At 42.8% G+C, this 19535-nt stretch overlaps 3 protein-coding genes across 4 annotated transcripts; all 3 read left to right on the top strand.

Annotated features, from left to right (window-relative positions):
* Nucleotides 1–1090: 1090 nt before the first annotated feature.
* Nucleotides 1091–13400, top strand: eda (ectodysplasin A). 2 transcript variants are annotated; one of them, XM_026190397.2, is made up of 8 exons: nt 1091–1563; nt 8207–8306; nt 10329–10367; nt 10604–10774; nt 11096–11130; nt 11257–11308; nt 11821–11945; nt 12288–13400. In XM_026190397.2, exons 1-8 carry the CDS (start codon nt 1237–1239, stop codon nt 12549–12551), a joined length of 1113 nt encoding a protein of 370 aa, XP_026046182.1. In that variant the 5' UTR covers nt 1091–1236; the 3' UTR covers nt 12552–13400. The 2 variants fall into 2 exon arrangements, with proteins under 2 accessions (XP_026046182.1, XP_026046173.1); XM_026190388.2 differs by having other exon boundaries at nt 11821–11951.
* Nucleotides 13401–13699: 299 nt separating this feature from the next.
* Nucleotides 13700–16405, top strand: LOC113029265 (tumor necrosis factor ligand superfamily member 13B-like). The gene is made up of 6 exons (XM_026180050.2): nt 13700–13951; nt 14079–14166; nt 14294–14350; nt 14427–14539; nt 14630–14759; nt 15823–16405. The coding sequence occupies exons 1-6, from the start codon at nt 13703–13705 to the stop codon at nt 15936–15938; spliced, it is 753 nt and encodes a 250-aa protein (XP_026035835.1). The 5' UTR covers nt 13700–13702; the 3' UTR covers nt 15939–16405.
* Nucleotides 16406–16481: 76 nt separating this feature from the next.
* On the top strand, nt 16482–19059 carry LOC113029254 (transforming growth factor beta activator LRRC32-like). The gene is made up of 2 exons (XM_080307021.1): nt 16482–16885; nt 17032–19059. The coding sequence occupies exons 1-2, from the start codon at nt 16610–16612 to the stop codon at nt 18907–18909; spliced, it is 2154 nt and encodes a 717-aa protein (XP_080163147.1). The 5' UTR covers nt 16482–16609; the 3' UTR covers nt 18910–19059.
* Nucleotides 19060–19535: the final 476 nt, after the last annotated feature.

The following is a 19535-nucleotide window of genomic DNA, read 5'->3' as shown; positions in this document are numbered from 1 at the left end:
CATTCATTGAAATTCCAAAAGCCACTTTTCATCATTATTTAGCCTGTAATATCGAGTGAGACCTAGTATGAGTCTCCCAGCCTGAAAATGTTTACCTCCATATAGGTCAAGTGCACACAAATGTCAGGGTTTGCCCCAGTGAAATAAAGACAGATGTTTGGCAGCAGTTGCCCGGAAAACTAATCTAACGAGGTGATCTATCAGCCCTCCGAGTCTCTGCCCTGCTTAGGTTTCATCATCCTGGGGCCCGAAGACGGCCAGATTCACAGGCTACCTCTGGTTCTTGGAGATCAAAGTGTCGAGTTTGGATTTTGAAAATGTGCAAACCACAAAGCCCACATTCAGCCTAGTTAAAGCATTGTTCTCAGCGGGCATTTTTGTAACACAAATGTCAAACCGTTCCCTGGATCCAGCCGAATGACACATGTTTAGATTATTTGATGGTGTTGTACACAAAGTGACGCTGACCTCACCGTGACACCGACTCCCTTCCAGGCCCACTATCATAATGTTGAGCCTGACAGAGTTCAGATGCACTAACCTATAATCAGATAATTTGTAGAATGTTTAAGAACATAATTTGTACTACTTTTCCACTCTTTGATGATTGCAGTGTAACCATCAACCGCTTGTTCTCTTTCAATAACAATACCGGGCAGTATTTTCTGAATCAGTTCTTCACACAGGACCACCACTTCATGTGCCACCCACATAACAAAACCAAGTGCCAAACAAAGCAGGCCAGTGAAAAATTGCATGTCCAAACCCCTAAAACACATTTTTAAAAAAGCACACATATAAACATTATACATTACACCGGTGACAACCCCCCTTTTCCTATTCACACTCGGGTAAGATATAATAAATCACTGAAAGAAGTCCATGAAATAATCACACAACACTGAACAACAAACATAAGAAAAGAGCGGGGGAAGAAATTCTCACATCTTTGTCTCAGAGGCGTTGCAGTAGCTCCTTCTCTCCATCGGGTGTCGCTCAACCACTGCACCTACTGCATCCACCCCCCCCAACCTCTGGGCTGCTAATTGCGCCGGACCAATCACAGGAGAGGTGGGCGGGTTTCCATTGTTACTACAGATACTCCGAGAAGTTTGCACCGACCTGCTGCAGCTGCACCTATGAGTCTCCATGTAAATGAATAGCCGCGGCCCGCGCGAGACAGACGAGCCGATTATGCCGAGATAAGGAGCATATGACTCGCCCCTCCGTCCGATAATGGCACGCGATGGTTCATCCGCGGAGGATTTCCCGGACAAAGTGATGCCCATAGCGGCTCCGTGCACGTGCAGCAAGAAGTGCAGGAGTCGGAGCAGCAGCGTTGTGTTCCTGGGATTATTCCTGCTGTCGCTGACCCTTCACGCTGTCACCCTCGTCTGCTATTTGGACCTTCGGTCCCAGGTCAAAAGGGAAATTATTCACCAGAAGCGGGACTCAGTGATGACACTGGCGGGGAGTGACCTGGCTGACCCGGCGGAGGTGCTCTCGCTCAGCCACCCAGTCCGACTGGACTCCGGCAGCAGCCGCGGAGGAGAGAGTCGTGAGGTAAAAAAAAACAAAGACTTAATGAAGAGACACCGGAGCTTCTTTAAGGCGACATTGTTGTCATTCCTCACGCGGAGGCTGTTCGTGTTCATTCACCTCCGCTCGGTCCTCCTGTTCCCGGTATCACGGTGTCAGGTTTTGTGTCTGCGCTGTTACGGCATGTTTCTGGGCAACTTCTTTTACAGTAGCCTGTCACGGCGTTTTATCAGCTCAGTTTCCAGACAAGTATGTTTTTTGGGGGTTTTGTTTTTGAAAGGATGGATTTGCGCCCCCGTGTGCGTCATTCCGCCTTTCTGGACTGAGACGCGCTGAAAGGTGTAGGCTTTAAATCTTGTCACCTAGCCAGTGTCTCTGGTTCAGGTAAACACATCCAGGGTGGGCATAAGTTGAACAAGAATTAGGGCAGTTGTGGTTCCGATTTTTGCCTTTGTTGAGTAAAGAAAATCCGTTCTTTCATTTATTTATTTTTTGTGGGGGGAAAATAACTTTCAGTAAACTCATTGATTAATATAATGGGCGAATTATTTATTAAGTAAAACCACATTTTAACCCACTTTGACTCGGTCCCAGAGCAGACAGAAGTCCAGTACTCAGAACTTAGGCAACCTGCCCAGCTGGAATCGCAGAGGCAGGTCAGGCTATGTGCTGGAGCAGGTGGACAGAAAATTAACTGGATCACCAGCAGGTGCAAAGCCCAAGGGCTGATGTAAATTCATCAGGACTTTAGATGAGGGTACTTGGTACTTGGAGCAAAGCCAGCCCCACTTCTTGTGTGTTTTCTTCCTTGGCAGCAGGGCTGACTGAACGGTCATTTGTGTTGTCTGTGGCTTTTGGCAACAACCCACTAACCACTAAGACCACCACAACACCACAACACCACCACACACACACACACACACACTACCTCCCTAATTTCATCAGCACAAAAGGCCCGAGTGCACCTCTCAACTTTGCATTGCTTGCTCAATTAGCTCATATGTCAGCAGTTGTGTAACCTTTTAACAGAGAAAATTATATTCTGTGTGTAGGGGGGGCATTGGCTGGACATTTAGTTGTGCAGAGCTGTCAGCTGGATAACCACCCAGAGGAATTCAAGTTATCCAGGATGGGCGCATTTATTCCTCAGTAGGAAAGATTAATGAGATCCATTGCTCATATTTGGATTTGCTCCGTTAACATTTTCCTTTCATGAGCTCAGCCTATTAATTTAGTCCTCTGTGTGTCCTCTTTGCTAAGCTTATTTTAGATAGTAGTGGTTTCCTCCAGTTAAAGCCGAGTGAGATGGGCCTGGTATTTGGCCCAGATGGTGACGCTTCATGAGGTGAAAGACTGTGGCCCAGCTGTAAATATTTAACAGTGCTGTGATGCTGTCCTTGCCAGATGTCTGCATTAAACAACTCTGATTACACATCCCACAGTTTACATAGTTGGAGAAACAGGAGCATGTGGCATTTAGACGCAGCAGCCACACTTGTTAGCTTTTCTGGCATTTCCTTTGAAGGATCTTTCTTCTTCTTCTTTTTTTTTGGGGGGGGGGTTAAAATTGTTTATTGGATTTTTCACACAGCTCTTCATCAAAGGCACTTCAGGAGCATTGGGGAAATTTCACGTGATGGCCAGGTATATACAGACAAGTATAACCAAAAACATGAGATGCCTTGAGAAAGCTAAAGCAAAGTACAGTAACGTCAGGTCCATACCAACACAGGCCAGCTTTCCAACAGCATATATGATACAGCGAGGCTCTGTTGTCACGTAAGTGCAGTGCTGCAGCCTCCGTTCAGATGGACCTGTTTTGTGGTCGAATTGTGTCTTGAAAAACCCAAGCGGTGTGGTCTGTCGGCATGTAAAAGCAACCTTAACATCCGGCCATTCAGCAGGGCTGGTCAGTGTCAAACAAAACTAGAGAGCGCCAACGCATTGGCATCACACCAACCGTGACGCCCAGGTACAGAGTGGTTGCGGCGTTAGTACGTAATACTTCATACATATGAGCATAACCACACCTGTCTTTGAAGTCAGCCTTAATGTTGATGTCAGCTACACACCTGTGGGATAGCGACAGAGAGTCTTTCTGATAGGTCCCACTGCAGTTGTTGTGTCAGGAGCAAATTTTGCCACAATGAATTAATGAAAAGATGATTTTATTTTTTAAATTTTTTTTGGTTAGTTGAAGTCATGATATCAAGGAAGAATAAAGTTGTTTGAAGTGAAAATCAGCTGTCTTAGCACTAAACTAGTTTTAAATGATATAAATATATTTATTCTTTTCTTTTTCCTTCTACTCTTAAGTTAGTTTTTTTTTTCTTGAATGTTTAATCTTGCCAACACTTGTCATTTTTTCCACTGAAAGAAAACACAAGTAGAGTTATTACTGAGGCTTGGCCTTCTCTTTGCAGTTTCTTTTTGCAGATGCACACCTGATCTGAAGGTCATGATCGTGGCTAAAACTTCCAGATAAGAATCTTGGCTGTACAAGCCGTGATACTACAAGTGTGTAATCGGTTTCCAGAATCTCTCCCTGAACAGGGGAGGAAAGGCCCGTGAGGTGATGCGAGGCGAAAAAAGAAAATAACCAAAAGCTATCAAACTGAGTTCAGACTCTGTGTGGGACCATTTGTGTCTCCTTGGATGTTTTACAAAAAAAAACATTTTATAATCTTCATTTTCTCAGATGTAAGCACAGTATTGGAAACAATATTGTTTTGCAGACAAAGCTGGCACTGTTTATAGGTCTTAAGAGATCTAAACTATGCAGTCAAACCACAAGTGGAAATATGAAATGTTTGGTAACAGAAATTCATTTAGTTTCTTTGGAAACAGTTAAATTTTGAGCACTAATTTAAAAGCTCTCACTTTTTTCAGATCTTTCTAGCTGCTTCTTAATGAGTCGATGATCTGTTCATTTATGATCTGGGCCCACAAAGTGAACAAACAGTCGTCACCTCACCAGTCGCAGTGGGTATGCCCGTGAGCAAGGCAGTAAATCCCAGCTGTCCAGCAGACCCCGCATAGTTCCCAACAGTAAAAAATCCCCTTCCCAGGTGTGTGTGTGTGTGTGGGGGGGGGCGCTAAAATCTGTGCCACAAATGTGATGTAAGGCGAGCGAGAGCAAGTGTCTCCCTCAGTCAGCCTGACCCTCGTTCACCTTACAGCAGCGAGTGAAATGTAATAAACGTCCACAGAAACATTTCAAAATGTAAGCTCAGAGAGCGTTTTACTCTTGAGCCTAACACTTTTCTTATAGCTATTATATGAAATAATTTTCCTCTCTGATGTATGCCTTTAAAGTCCCCCCCAAAGAACAGATGCTAAAACATCTGGAGTCTAGTTAACGGCTATTAAAAAAGTCAGTTTGATGGGACGCAAAGTCCTCAGCAGCGTACAAGCTCTGGGGCGCCCGGGTGGGCTGTCACCCACATCTACTTTAATTGTGACCGCTGCATAATTGGTTAAAACAGCAGTATCGTACATGCGCTGAGAGCAGGTCGACATATCAGGGATCAATCAGCGCAGACATAAAAGCACAAGTCGTGAGAGCAGAAACATCAGAAATGGCGAGGCTGCGAGCGTTTGCTCCGTATAAGCTTGAATCGTCTTGACAGACAGATGGCGTAGACGCCCAGTAAAGATTGAGTCCAGAGTTGCAAACATCCACCATAATAATAAATTCTCAAGGCCTTCTCAGCACTCAACAAGGAGTAGGTTTGCCAGCGAGTGTTGCAACAATTTGAAAAGTGATTGGCTGCTGACAGGCTACATTTCCCTTAGGTTGAGCTCCACAGATTTTCAGATGACAATCTATGCATAGCGTTATTAAATTACCCAAGTTATGGTTAAAAACACATGGCCTTTCAAAGAGCGGGCTCTGATACGGGCTATGGGGAGGATCCTTTTCTTTAAGTGATATTTAAGAAGAAAACGCAAAGTCGCTGTCGGACCCAGGAGTGCACATCACAGGAATATTAGGTGTAATCAGCTCTCAGGAGTATGCATGCCACTGAACTTGGTAATGCCCATTCAGCCAGTGATGGGCATGTAAATCGCAACCACACCCAAACAGCCCTCAGTTTCACCGTCTCAAGCTTTGCAACATCAAATTTTCAACTACAACTTAGCGGCCACTAACTGTTATTGACTTTGCAAGATTTACAGACAACGCTGCAGCCAGAAAGTCTGTATTTGTGGAAAACTGTGAGTAAAAAATGCTACTGGAGACCTGCAGCATTTTATTTCTTGCATTACACTTGAAATGCTGCAAATGTCAAGGACCTTTTGAGGCTAACTGGTAAGAATATATGCAGTTTGTAATAGTAAGTGTTAATAAGGCAAAAAAAGGAGTCTTGTTATCCCAAAATTACACATCCCTGGGGTGATTGAATTTTAGTCATATCCTCACGAAGCAACAGGGAATCTGCGCGCAACAGCAACCCCCACTCTTTGAAGATTTGAAAGCCCTCTAATTAATAGCATTTTTTTCTCCCCATGCGCTGAAAAAGAATGGTTTACTCAATAGTTGGCACTTGGCATACATACCAACACATTGTCATCCTGATTTACTGTAACTCTGCGTGCCTTTGAAGGGTACGAAGGCTGTAAATGTTGTAATGAAGTGAAATGAAGCAAAAAAGGGCGAAAAACCATTTCTCATAGTCATATAATGGAAGGAGAAGAAGAAAAAAAAATCACTTTGTTGCCTTCATCTAAAGTACGATGCGCACCAGTTTGGTAGTAGCCCCGTAGACTGCTTGTTTGTCTTCTGTCGTTCTGCAGGGGCTTAATCTCGGGCCAGAAATTGGCTGTTGAATCGTGTTTGGCTGTCAGAACAGAAGAAAGTGTAACGCCATATGGCTGAATATACACCACAAATCCTTTGAGAGGTAAAAGCTAGCCCCCCCCCCCCCCGGTATGCCAACAGCTGGAGAGGAGATGTGGAGGCACCTGCGCACCAAATGAACAGCAAACGTTGCCGCTCGCAGGAACATCTGGAGGTCTGCGCGCCGATAATCTGTTCCAACACACAGTCCTCCATCAAGCTGGAATTCCCGTGCTCGTAAGGTCAGACACAGCTGGCAGCTGGTCAGGGATGTAGACGCTAACTGCGTCGAACTTGCCTAACACAGTCGGCGTCAGGTGTTTGACATGATACATCTCATCCCCCATCCAGAGGAGGGGAAAAAAGGAGGGTTCCCACATCTGAGACGAGGTATAGAAGAAATTCGAACCATAACTTCTTTTCGTGTTTTGCAGCGGCTCCGCCTTGTAAAGGCCCACAAAAAGACCCTGGGAGTTCACGCTGCTTTCAGGAGAAGGAGCTTACTTGTCATCGCGACTTAATAACGATGTTTACTCGAGTGTCACAGATGGAAACAGGGAATATATCATCCTGGGCACTACTGGGGTAGGCCCCCCAAGGAAGGCCAAAGTGTCTGTCGGTAAGCTTGTCTGCTTTGTTTCTAAGCAGTAAGGCGAGCCGATACGTGGTTATTTATTATCTTTTGATCCGTGCTAAGGTGCCGCATGCGTCACTGCTTTGGTAGATGTCAGTTATCCAAACACCGAGCAGATGTCCAGCTCTCTACAAGCTGTCTGGTTGTCAGCAATGGAGGGCCTTAATGTCTCGGGCTATTACCTTTTATTTATGCTGACACCCCAAAGTGTGACCAAAAAGCTGTCTCGTTTACTGCGAGGCCTGATGAAAAGAGTTGGCTTTGGGTGGTCTCGTTTGTGTTTTCAGTGCCAGTTTTTGAGTTTTTTTTTTTGGGGGGGGGTTTTTTTGGTTTTTTTGTTGTTGTTTTTTGTTTTCTGGGAATCCTCCAAAGATGTGATCACAAACTGGCTGTTCAAACAGAAAGCAACTTGGAGCAATCCATATTTTAAACTCTAAATCCTTAGCACGAAACATTGCCTTGTCAGCACCAGACACGTCTCGAATGTCTTACAGTCGGGTCAGTGCGTCCTACCGAGTTCATGTGAATGTAGGTCGACCAGAACCAGTCCCAGATGAACAAACGTGCGGTTTGTCCCGCCGCTCACTTGCCCATGGGAACAATCCGCCGCTGTAGTGCAACTTCCCCTGTTTTTAGGGATGAGCTCAGACCAGACCAGCTACATCAGATCCTTTTCCTTTGACAATTTATTTTGTAGCTTATTCATGCCAACACTGAATGGGGCTGGGACCAGGTGCCATATGAATGGGTATTGCTCTCAGATTAACCGCAGTTCATGTCCTCCTTTTGTATAAAAAGGTGAATTTTAGAAGCAGTCGTGTCCAGGTGACTGTCTCAAACGTCAGAAACTCAGACAAAAGTGACTTGGGTTACAGGATGCGTTACAGCCCAAATGGGACAGACAATGACTTGGCCGCATGTGAATGTGCTGGCTGACAGTCTCGCATCTTTTCAACTGCCCCAAGTTGTGTCTGTGCAAACATTATACCCCCCAAGAATAGAAAAGGCCACTTGTAGCAAGAGTTTCGCTCTCAAAAACTTTGTAGCATTCAGCCCTTTTGTGTTGGGTTCACCGAATTCATCTAAGGTGGCAGCAGCTGGTAACAATAGGCGCAGCGTGCTCAAAAGATGTGGCACCTTTTTCCATGCGTAATTTTCCGTCTTTAATGATATTTTCCTTTGTGTCCCACCAGGAGAAGTTACTGTACAGAAAAGCTGACTTCCACGGCACAGAGGATAACAGGGGCATAACTCAGCGAGCGAAAAGAAGCCCCGGCAAGGAGCCAGAAACAGGTGCAGCCCTTTTTTTGCGTGTGTTATGAGCATTTGACATCCTTTAATACTATTGTCTCTTTGATCTTTACGCCTTGATACACAAGACTGTTTTTTGCCTCCTAAGTTGGTCTTCTGTTTTGTTTTTTGTTTTTGTTGGGGGGGTTTTCAAGCACATCATCTATTTTCCATTAATCATTAAAAAAAGAAACTAACTTTAGCTCTCTGGTTGCACCTGCATCAGTTTGTTTTCTGGATATGTACTTGGCAACTAGCGAGTCAACTGTTGAGCAATGTTTTCTGTAACACGCATTTGCTTGAACAGGACTCAATTAAGTGTAATTAACTGGCTTATGAGGTCTTAAATTTTGCAAACTGTTTGCTGATGGTTTCTCACTTTCTTTCTTTGTGTGTGTGTGTGTGTGTGGAATTGATGTTTTATTGATTTGTGCTTACTTAACAAAGCAGCGCCACCGCATAATGTTGCCGTGTTTATAGAGCGAGAGATTCAATGGAATGGGATTGATTATTACTTGGATGGCAAACAAGGACAACAAGGAGTTTGGGAGGGCTGCACCAATTTGAAACAGACAACGAAGCCCGGGTCCCCCCCAATCCCCTGCCCCTCCACTAAAAATAACATTACGTCCACCAATTTTTTTTTTTTTTATTTAAAGTAATTATTTTTTATTTTTCTTATTGTTTGAAGCTGTCAGCAAAGCAGTTATGTACTTTGGAGTCCAGCTGTGTTATCAGTGACATTAATATCGCAGAAGATGACAAAAAGCATACTGACTTTGTGAGTCATTTTCGAGAACCCGGCAACCATGCGTGAGCATAGCTTTCATTAATTCTGCTGAATTGATTTATGCTAATCAATAGCTCCGTGGTAAACCATGTGGCCGGTATGTCTGAATTTGCTTTTGTAGTTTGTTTTTTTTTTTCTTTTTGTTTAGAATCTGCACTATGCAAATAAAAAAAAAAGGAGAAAGAAAAGGGAGGGAAGCCTTTGAAGTTTCACGTCTGAGTGCAACAAGTGCAGCACGATCACAAGGCATTCCAATGTCTGTCTCGTGACACTGAATACTTGGGGGCAAGTTTAGTGATTGTGTTTAAATTAGAAGAAAAAAACTCACCTTCGAGACTTTATACATAAATCAGTAAAGTCCTGAGCCTCTAAACACTAATCATTCCCAGGTCTCTCCTCTGCTCTTAGCGCACAGACAAAGGCTTTTGTAATCTCAGCCTTAGATGTGTGTGTGTGTGTGTGTGTGTGTCCTGTGTTTGCACATGTGCGCACGTGTGTGCGTCCTCGGCACTCCTAACGGGCACCAGATTCCAGATAGGGCTGCTCGTTAAGAGAAATCTATGCGGATGCATCCAGTCATTTAGCCAGAGGAGAAACACTGGCCATATGTTTGAGGGGGGACTCAAACTGTGAGGGTTTAAGGTTAAATGGCCTTTGTAGTTATAATGACATGGTAAACACAAGAGCAACCGAGACAGCTTTTTGAAAAGGATTCTTCAGCTGTGCGCGGCACATATACGTGCGCGCGCACACACACCCTCTTGCAGATGCAAACACTGAGAGTGCTTTCAAGCACTGACATAGATGCCCCACCAACATCCGTGCATGCACATCCATACACATGGTTGTAAAGGAGGAGACACGCACACACACAAACACACATGCACACACACACACTTTCATCTGCATTCTCCATCTGGGCTTAATTCAAAGAAAAGGATTTTGGCAGGATAAAGTATCTCTCTAATGATCTTCTCCAGTTCCACTGCCTGTGAATGCTTAAGGCACTTGTTCATACAGAGGAGGTGAAACCACACTTACAAATTACTACACTACAAGATACCACAGACTGACATACCTCCACTCTAGTGTTCAGTGCACACCATCTCAATCTGTTATTTCAGCCTATTTAGGATACCTACATGGAATGATCTGGATGCTCGATGTGTCATTTGAGATGATAATTGTTGAAGAGGGCATTTGAAGCTTAATCACGCTGCTTCGGTTTCTTTCAGAATCAACTGGAAAGGAAAAAAGGAAAGAGAAAAAAAGAGGTATGACAAAATCCGGCATACGTTTCTGTTATTATGGTCATTCATTTGACTGTTATCTGCTGCACGTTTCTACAAATGCACTTGAGAAGTCATCCAAAAACCGCCTTAACTCAAAGTGGGCGACAAGCTTTCAGTATCTATGTAAATGTAATACTTGCCGGCAAATTAGTGATTTGTGGTGATTTATAATTAAAACTAACTTGAGTGCTAACCGTTTATTCCATCTTTCTCCACAGTGAAAAAAAGGCCTGTGCCAGGACCACCTGGCCCTCCTGGTCCCCCAGGTCCACAGGGGCCACCGGGTATCCCTGGAATCCCAGGTATTCCAGGAAGCAATGTTGTGGGACCTGCAGGGCCTCCAGGACCTCCTGGGCCACAAGGACCACCAGGCGCTCAAGGTCCAGCAGGTATATAACTTGCATCGAATCCTCCTCAATAAGCAATACTCGAGCCAGAGAGCTTGAAAACGAGCAGAGAGATCCTTTTCTTAGATTACAGTTATTTCCTGTATCCAGACACTTTCCCACAGCAGAATGGGGCTCAAGTTGTCAAAATTGATTCACTCATTGCTCGCACTGTGAGAGTTTCTGGTGCAGGATGTCAAACATTGTGTGGAGCAGAAATGATCTATCTTTAAACTATGCCAGAGTTTGTTTTCTTTTAATCATCCTCTCACCTCGGCAGTGCAGAGGCCAGAATTTGAACACGTCTCCCTCTTGCTCTTGCAGGGGTTCCTGACAAGGGCAAAACAAAGGAATTCCAGGTAAGAGTATGTCACCGTTTTAAAATTTTGCATACAATTTTCTCCCAGTCGCAGCTTCTGGTGAAACAGCTGTTCTCCTGTTTTACGTGAATTTGGATTAGTCACCAGAGATCTTTTGTCTTCCAGCCAGCAGTGGTTCACTTGCAGGGGCAGGAAACTACGATCCAAGTCAGAGAAGGTGGGTGCTCAGTCTACGCTCATTTAGTCACAAAGAACAAAAAAGCATGCATAATCCCTGCCATTGGTTAAACACAGAGTTCTGGATGTGTGCTAATAGACGTGCCTGCTAAACCTCAGAATTACAAGAGAAAAAATATAAACACAGTAGATTGTTGACATGCAGTGAATGTTTATACTTGAGATCCAGCATGCCAGATTTGGTCATTTTTAAGTATTTCTGTGCTCACCAAGGATTTTCTATCCAGGGTAAATGTTACTGCCAGTTTTTACCCATAGCACTGTGTAGGATTATAGACATCCTAAAGTTATCCTATAGCCGTTTTACAATCTGGAATGGTAACTCATACTCATGTTGCATGCTAACTGATTCTGATTATCCTTCATCACATCACAGGTAAGCATCATTAGCAGGTTTATACTGTGTGTCAATGCTGAGCTCTGGTTGCAGTTAAGCTCTGCTGAAAGCTGTTTATGTTGACCCTCTTTGTGTGTTTGTTGTGATATGTTTAGATCTGTCTCAAGGCATCCTTAAGAATTGGAAGATGGTGTCCATCCATCACCGCGTGTTTAAAATGCACTCTCGCACTGGGCAGCTAGAGGTGCTGTTGGACGGTGTCTACTTCATATATAGTCAGGTAGAAGTGAGTACGGTCCTTGACGTAACTCTTTAAATTTACAGTTGATAGTCAAAAGAGCTGGCAGTCGTTCTAAAGCTAAGCTCAAGAATGACAGAGTTGACCTGTCTGCTTTGTTTAAGCATATACATGTTACCTTTTTAATGTAAGATGTATTTCTTTTGCCCTTTCCCTGTGGCTAAATGTGAAGCTTCATAACTCATATTCATGCTGGCTTCTTTAATATTGCAGCTGTTTCAGCTTTAACTAACCCCTGAAATTATCATGTGGAGTCGTACACACTTTAAAGTCTTGTGATTTGTATGCCCCCCTCCTCCGCCCCCTCCCCGCCCCATTTACCAGGTGTACTACCTCAACTTCACTGACATTGCCAGCTATGATGTGATGGTGGACTCCAGCCCATTCCTCCGCTGTACTTGCAGCATTGAGACGGGCCAGCGCAAATTCAACACCTGCTACACGGCTGGTGTGAGCCCACTCCGCGCTGGCCAAAAGATCTATATACGCATAGCTCATGAGTACACACTCATCAATATGACCAACCACACCACTTTCCTGGGAAGTGTCAGACTTGGAGAGGCTCCATCTGCTGGACAGAACGGATAACTGCACAGTCACCAGCACCCACCCCCAACCCCCCCCCCCCCCGATGCGTAACCAAAAAGCAGCAGTCACGTTAGCCCAGAATCACACTGCCTGTTCATCCTGCCTGACGTGGGATTGACACAGTAATTTAAAAGCCTATGTTTTGCCTCTGTTTAGAGGGCTGGTAAAAATTGAGGACGCCCCTTTAGTGACTTTTGTTCACTTTCACAGATGTCTGTATTCAAATGAACCAAATAAGACAACTTCTGCTGCCCTTTACTTTAATTCTGCGCAGAGATCGATGAACCAAATGTTCTCATCAGAGAAGAGTTTCTATTTGTAGTCGCCATTTTGTACCGGCAAAGACGGGATCTCTCTTTAAAGTGAGGAAGGACACTGTGTTGATGTATACTAAGTGCTGTTGAATGATAATCTTGTATCTCCAAAAAAACAAAAAACGCTAAAAATAGCTAAAATAGCTATTTGAAATGTTTTGTTCTGGGGCTTTGTTGGCCTTTTTTAATTCATTTGAATATATTAACATTTTTAAGAAAATGAAAGATGATGCAAATGTTCAACACAAGTATAAAAGTATCTATGCAAAGTAAAGAAAATCCACTAAAACTGGAGTTATAAGGTGTTCACAGAGCAACAGCACTATATATTTTGCGCGCATTTGCACTACAACATCCCTGCAGAATATCAGTGATATGTTTTGTTACAGTGCTATTGTTTAGTTACCTTATGAATGAATCCATGTAGAGAAATGATAGTTGTTAATACATGTCTGTACATACTGTATATAAAATGGGATATACTTTTGTAAATGGAGTTGATTGATGGATTAAAATGTTTCATTTTCTGTCTAAACCATTCGTCTCTTGTGTTTGTGCAGCCAGTGGTATTAATTTAAAAGGTTACAACTTCTCTTTCATATCGGACTGAGCTGGCACGAGTACTGACAAGAACAAATGATGCTCTGCGAGCGAGGCCTTTGTCTTTATTAAAATGTGGCTTTTTACTTCAACTGCGAGTTTCACAATACATCTCAGAGTTTGGCTGTAATTTTCATGCAGTCCAAATGAGTTCCATCTTGAGAGGCAGGGCAAAGATAGTTCCTCATTTTAAAAACTAATTTTGAAACTGAACGTTTAGGTTTCCGGAGTGTACTGATGTGTGACTTCACTCGTTTGAGTAACTTGGGGACTGGGGGGGGACAGCTTGTTAGTCTCAAAATGCTCTATAATGCGTTATTATCACTCACAGCGTTCATGTTTTGTCTCAGTCTTTTCCTGGTGCACAGAGCCAGGGTTTTAGAAAATGATTTTCGCAAACTCCAAGGAGACATAATTCTACAATTAAATCAACCATGTTCTGAGGGAGTCGATGGGAAATTGGCCAAGATGCTTAAAACAAGCGAGGTATGTCACTGATTATACAGGATGGAGTCATCTTGGACATTGTACTACTGAGATTTATACCATTAGTGAGTTGTTCAGATAGCGCTGCAATAATAAATTTTATCGCAAGGCTTTGTTTTTCTCATAGGACATTAAGTCAAGAGTCTTCCAGGAAGCTCACAGTTCTCTGAAGATATCTTCTAGGAGAGTCAAAAGGGACCCAGGCAGTTCTAGAGGTGGGTCAGAGCTGAGAACTGAAAATATCTTGTTAGTTCCAGTCTAATCTGGTAATGACAGCACAAACAGTATATGCTAAGTTAATAAAAAAATGAAAGTCGAGTGTTTATTTCCTTCTCTTGCCAGCTTCAACAGCATTTCTGCAGTTAAGGGCTGACACTAACAAACGGCCAGACATAAGAGGTAAAACTAAATCCAAGTCGTTGGCTGTACCGTCTGCCATTATTTTGATGAAGCGTATCTTGCCTTTTTCTCACAGGAAATATAACTGTGATCTCTTGGATTGTTTCTGCACAGCGAGGAAATGCAATTTCACAAAAGGAAAACAGAATTGTTGTCCAAGAAGACGGTTATTACTTGGTGTTTGGACAAGTATTGTGTCACTCTAACTCGAGCAGAACTAAATTGATCATGCATATGATTTGTTCCAACCAGTTAGGTAATGTTCTGCTTAATTTGCAGGTTTTGTTTGAAAGCCCAAGCATAGTTATGGGTCATGTCGTTCGAAGTAGGGCCTCAGCTGAAGCCGAGCTGTTGCGCTGCCTGCAAGCGATGCCCGATAGATATCCTGCCAACACATGCTACACTGCAGGTCAGTGAGAGACTGCTGCTGTGGAGGTTTTTTTGCTTTTGGATACAGGCGCTCTCTGTAATACACAGCGCTGTTCCTTCCTCTACTTATCGAGGTCAAATAGGCATATTTTTGAAAATGTTACACTGTTCCTTGAAAGTGGATCTCTCGTGCTGATTTCTAGTTCCACATTTTTATTCTTAGACACTATACTAAAGTAGCTTTGCAATAATTTACAGTTCAAAATAATCCCTGTTCATCTTATATCGGGGCCTTTGTGCAGCTACACAGTTTATTCCAGGTTTTAAGCCTGTGTCGGCCAATAGTTTGAAGCATTTTGAGAGCTGCTATTTTGCACTTTTGGAACCAGACATAACCATAACTGGAGCTTGCTTAGCTTTCTGCAAAGGGTATCTACTTACTGGTGGTAAATAAGAGGCTAATGAATCTCAGGAACTGTAGTAATTCAAACAAGTCAGCAAATTATACTTTTTCATATAATTCAGTTTATAAACGCTCCAAAAGGCCCTAACACCGCAAGTGCAGTCAACTGTAACTTCCTGTGTTGGGACACCTGTCAAGCTGGGCACACCCTGAGTTTTAAATATCACCAGCCTCCATTTAAAAAAGAAAATTCAGCTACCATGCACTAGCTTATCGATAAATTCCCAAATCTTTCTTTTGTGCCAGGCTATAAACATGCTTGTTAATGCTGCACAGGCCTTTTAACTGTAGTACTATACTGTACTATAGAGTATTTGACCTGGTTTTGGTGCCAGCCTCAAGCATCCATTAGACAAACTGCAGTTTTTGGTATTTCTGCACTGGCTCCATTTTTCTGCCCTGGGCAGTGCCCCTCATCTGAAACAAACCCATCAAGCCAACTTCCTAGTGGGGGGGCCACCCCTCATAAAAACCATGAGATGGCCATAATATCCAGGATATCCGACAACATACAAGTCCATTAGCAGAAAAAACAATCCAAAAGTAGCACCAATAGTAAAAAGGCTTTTGTGTATAGCAAACATGTACTGTACGTTTAAATACATTTACACTTTCTGACAGCGTTTGTCCTCTGTTGCAGGCACAGTGCAGTTGCTTCAGGATGACGAGCTAGAACTGGTGATCCCAGACAGGCCCACAGCCCTGATATCTACAGATGAAGACTCAACCTTCTTTGGTGTCATACAGCTGAACTGAGACAAGACAGTAGGAGGATGATAAGGATGCAGCTGACTGTTGCTGGAAGTGGGAAACTGACACTGAGCAGCGTGAGGGCTGTGCAGATATAAAGCAGAGTGGCAGCAGCAGGAAAACTATTTTTCCTGCCAGGCAAATACATTTTTTTCAAATATATATTAGCTTTAAAATGTAGAATTTGGGTGCATGTCCTGGGCTGACTCCCAAAAGTTTGTACTCATGTGCCAGCACCTCCTTTCATCAGTCTATTTTAGGCATGTTCCTTTATACCTTGCTGGGGGCTTCCCTCCTGTTCCACCTACGCGCTGTCTGCTTATTTGTTCCTCTTGTCTATTTTAAAACGCTTTCCGTTTCCAGAGACTTTGTCAGGAACAAACAAATGTATAAATTTATCTCCCAGGAAGTTTCTTGAATACCACAATAAATAATGTATCATCATCTAATTAAAGTTGTTATAAATGGGATAATGTGTCGGTGCAAATTATTTCTCAACTTGTATTTAAAGTGCTAGCAAATTCTAAATGCATTTATCTCTAAAAGTGGCTTCACTTAGCACTAAAAACACAATATGTTTGTCTACAAACCTTTTTTTTTGTTTGTTTTTTTACAAATTATAAGGTTTTCGCTTACATGTGACCTAAGCTTGACAGAAAGAGGCGGTCTACGTGGTCATGTCTTTATTGTCTAAATATAGTATCCACCTTCCCTATCTGGTGGCCACAGCTGTTTTCTCTCTCCCTTTTTTTTTGATGAAGCATGGCTATAAGAGGGTGTTGGTGTGTGTGTGTGTGTGTGAGTGCATACGAGCTCTGACAACAGCAGTGGTACAGTTTAGCAGCAGCAGCAGCAGAGGGAGAATGGTCAGACATATGTTCTCCAACTTCCTACTACTCTGGTCACTCAGCCATGACCTTTGCGTAACAGGACTGACGTATTATGCTTCGAGGGTAGGTTCAACATGATCAATATAAATGCTAAATGTTTTTAAATTTGCACTATTTATTTATTTCTTAAGCCTACAGAATTGCTGGTTTTGATATTTTTTAAAAGTGCCCCATCTCTGAGGCTCACACTGTGTTCCTTTAATTTCAAGGAGCAGTCCTGGAACAATCGGAATCTCTCTTCTATCCCTGTGGATTTGGATATAAGGATCAGAAGACTGGACCTGTCCAATAACTTCATCAGACAGCTGCACAAGCTTGAGCTGCCTTGCTTGGAGCAGCTGGACTTGAGCAACAACCAGCTGGATCTCATCTCCGAGGGGCTGTTTGAAAACCTGGTTCGACTTGAGCAGTTGAATTTGTCCAGAAACGAACTAAACAACAACCTTGGCAATAACAGCAAAGCCCTCCAATCCCTCAGCGGGCTGAAGGATTTGGACATATCAATGAACGGCCTGAGTGACTTTGCAGCCGAGCACTACCTTAGAAACAAATCCGCCCTCGATCAGCTCAAGATGACCGGTAATGCTTTAACAAGACTTTCACACAAATTATTCACAGAGAGTAAAAGCCTGAGGGCCATTGCTATTGACGACAATCTGATATCTGAGATCGAAGAAGGGACGTTCGAATCACTGATCCAATTAGAGGTGTTAAACTTGGCTAAAAACAATCTTGCGCACATTTGTGATTTTAAATTGCGTCAAGTGAAATTTCTAAATCTGAGCAGAAACTCTGTAGAGTTTTTTGTCACACATGAGGACAGCAGGCTGTACAGGCTTGAAGTTCTTGATCTCAGCCACAACAAACTTCTTTATTTTCCAATCGTTCCGAAAACGAACCGTTTGCGGTATCTTTATTTACAGAATAACATGATCGGTTCCTATTCAGAGGCTGCTTTGGTGTCAGAGACAAATTCTCTTTATAGTGAGATTGTAGGTGAAAAAATTGCAATAAAAAACAACCTACACTCAAACTGGAGGCCCATGCCACTGATTTATATTGACCTGAGCTACAACCACTTCAGGTCTTTCCCAATCGAGACTTTAAGCCTATTGCTGTCTTTAGAAACTCTGAATCTCAGCTATAACTGTCTACAAAGCATCATCTGGGATGTGAGAAATGACTCTGACTCAGGACCCCTTCGCCAGCTTTTCTTCCGCTCCCTAAAGCACCTTGACCTGCAAAGCAACAGGCTGGTATATATTTCCCCACCTTTTCTCAGTGCACTCGCACAAATAGAAAGACTAAATCTGCAAGACAACTCAGTCCAACCTTGCACTTCTGCTGATCACTTAGGAAGCATTAACTCAACACAGCAAACAAATCTTGATGACCTTTGTGTTGAATTCGCCTACTTAGGGACTCTAAAACACCTCAATCTTAAAGGAAATGGCATAAAAATGCTTCAGCCTAACACATTTCAGGGGACTTCTTTGGTTTCCCTCAGCCTTGCAAAAAATCCATCACTGGTCATGCAAGAGGGGGCGCTAGAAGGTGTGCAAACAACTCTTCAGTCCTTAATTATCAGTGAGATCAACTTAAACAGCTCTCGTCTGTTGTCTCTACCGTGCATGCCGGCATTAACCCACCTGAACGTATCGAACAACCTGCTGGATACAATTCCCAGAAGTTTAAGTTGTTCTCCCCTGAGAGAAATTGACATAAGACATAATGTTTTTATAACTTTAAACCCTTCGTTGATTCGTGCTTTATCCACAAACCTTACCGTCATGCATATAAGCGGGAATCCTTTCAACTGCTGTGACAACAGATGGTTGATGGTCTTAAATGAGACGGAGATTACAGTGCCCGATATCAGTGAGGCAGAATGCTTTACGAGAGTTAGAAACCTTACGGTGACAGAATATCTGATGAACCCTTCATTGTACTGTTCATTGCGCACAAAGGCACAGGAAGTTCATTTTGGACAAATGATGATAATTGTCTTATTTGCAATTGTTTTGTTAGCAGTTTTCATCATGTTCAGCAGGAAGCTGTGCTGCACACAGAGATCTGTTATGGTGTGAAGTCTCAAATCAGTCTTTTACAGTTTTTTTTTAGATAATTTTAGACATGCACATGGGCTATGTAAAGTAAGCATACCATAAACTTGGTGGAAAAGTGAAGATTGTGGTTATTGCACATTACAGTCTTACAGGACATACCTGCAAACTTTTCGTGACCTCTGAAGCTAAAATCTTAAACTGGAAATTGGCATTACTGATTCCCAAGTGGTTTGGTTACAGTGCACGTCAAATCAAGAATCACAAGAGTTCGTATCCATTCTTCATCGTGAATGTTTGTTTTGAAACTAAAAGCTTTAGCCAATGGATTACATTTTTATGACGTCTATGAAGCCTTGCAGAACATTCCAAGAGTCACGACTGGACTCCTGAATAATTCAACACAATTGCCATATAGACCCTTGTAAGAGAGCTTTTGTTTAAACATATTGATTTGTATATATTTTTAAATAAGAATGGCTTATTTTGTCTTTATACAAGAAATGTCATTATACCAGCCTGTTCTGTAATATATAATGTGTGGCTCTGACCCTGGAGACTGTGGTCAGATGTTGCAACGGTGTATGGTTTACATAATAAACATGTCGCACTGAATAACCACGATATCGTGCAGTTCTTTATTTAAGAAT

Source organism: Astatotilapia calliptera, chromosome 2 (genome assembly GCF_964374335.1).
Source record: "Astatotilapia calliptera chromosome 2, fAstCal68.1, whole genome shotgun sequence".
NCBI lineage: Eukaryota > Metazoa > Chordata > Actinopteri > Cichliformes > Cichlidae > Astatotilapia > Astatotilapia calliptera.
This window is presented reverse-complemented; position numbering and strand designations above follow the sequence as displayed.

Bases quoted from the DNA above. Each gene is read 5' to 3' on its own strand.
- eda (XM_026190388.2), top strand. From the start codon at position 1,237: ATGGCACGCGATGGTTCATCCGCGGAGGATTTCCCGGACAAAGTGATG. The intron at 8,307-10,328 runs GTGCAGCCCTTT...GGTTTCTTTCAG, and splicing joins CGGCAAGGAGCCAGAAACAG to AATCAACTGGAAAGGAAAAA. The intron at 11,952-12,287 runs GTGAGTACGGTC...CCCATTTACCAG, and splicing joins TCATATATAGTCAGGTAGAA to GTGTACTACCTCAACTTCAC.
- LOC113029265 (XM_026180050.2), top strand. From the start codon at position 13,703: ATGTGTGACTTCACTCGTTTGAGTAACTTGGGGACTGGGGGGGGACAG. The intron at 14,167-14,293 runs GTGGGTCAGAGC...TTCTCTTGCCAG, and splicing joins GGACCCAGGCAGTTCTAGAG to CTTCAACAGCATTTCTGCAG. The intron at 14,351-14,426 runs GTAAAACTAAAT...TTTTTCTCACAG, and splicing joins CAAACGGCCAGACATAAGAG to GAAATATAACTGTGATCTCT.
- LOC113029254 (XM_080307021.1), top strand. From the start codon at position 16,610: ATGTCTTTATTGTCTAAATATAGTATCCACCTTCCCTATCTGGTGGCC. The intron at 16,886-17,031 runs GTAGGTTCAACA...TTTAATTTCAAG, and splicing joins TGACGTATTATGCTTCGAGG to GAGCAGTCCTGGAACAATCG.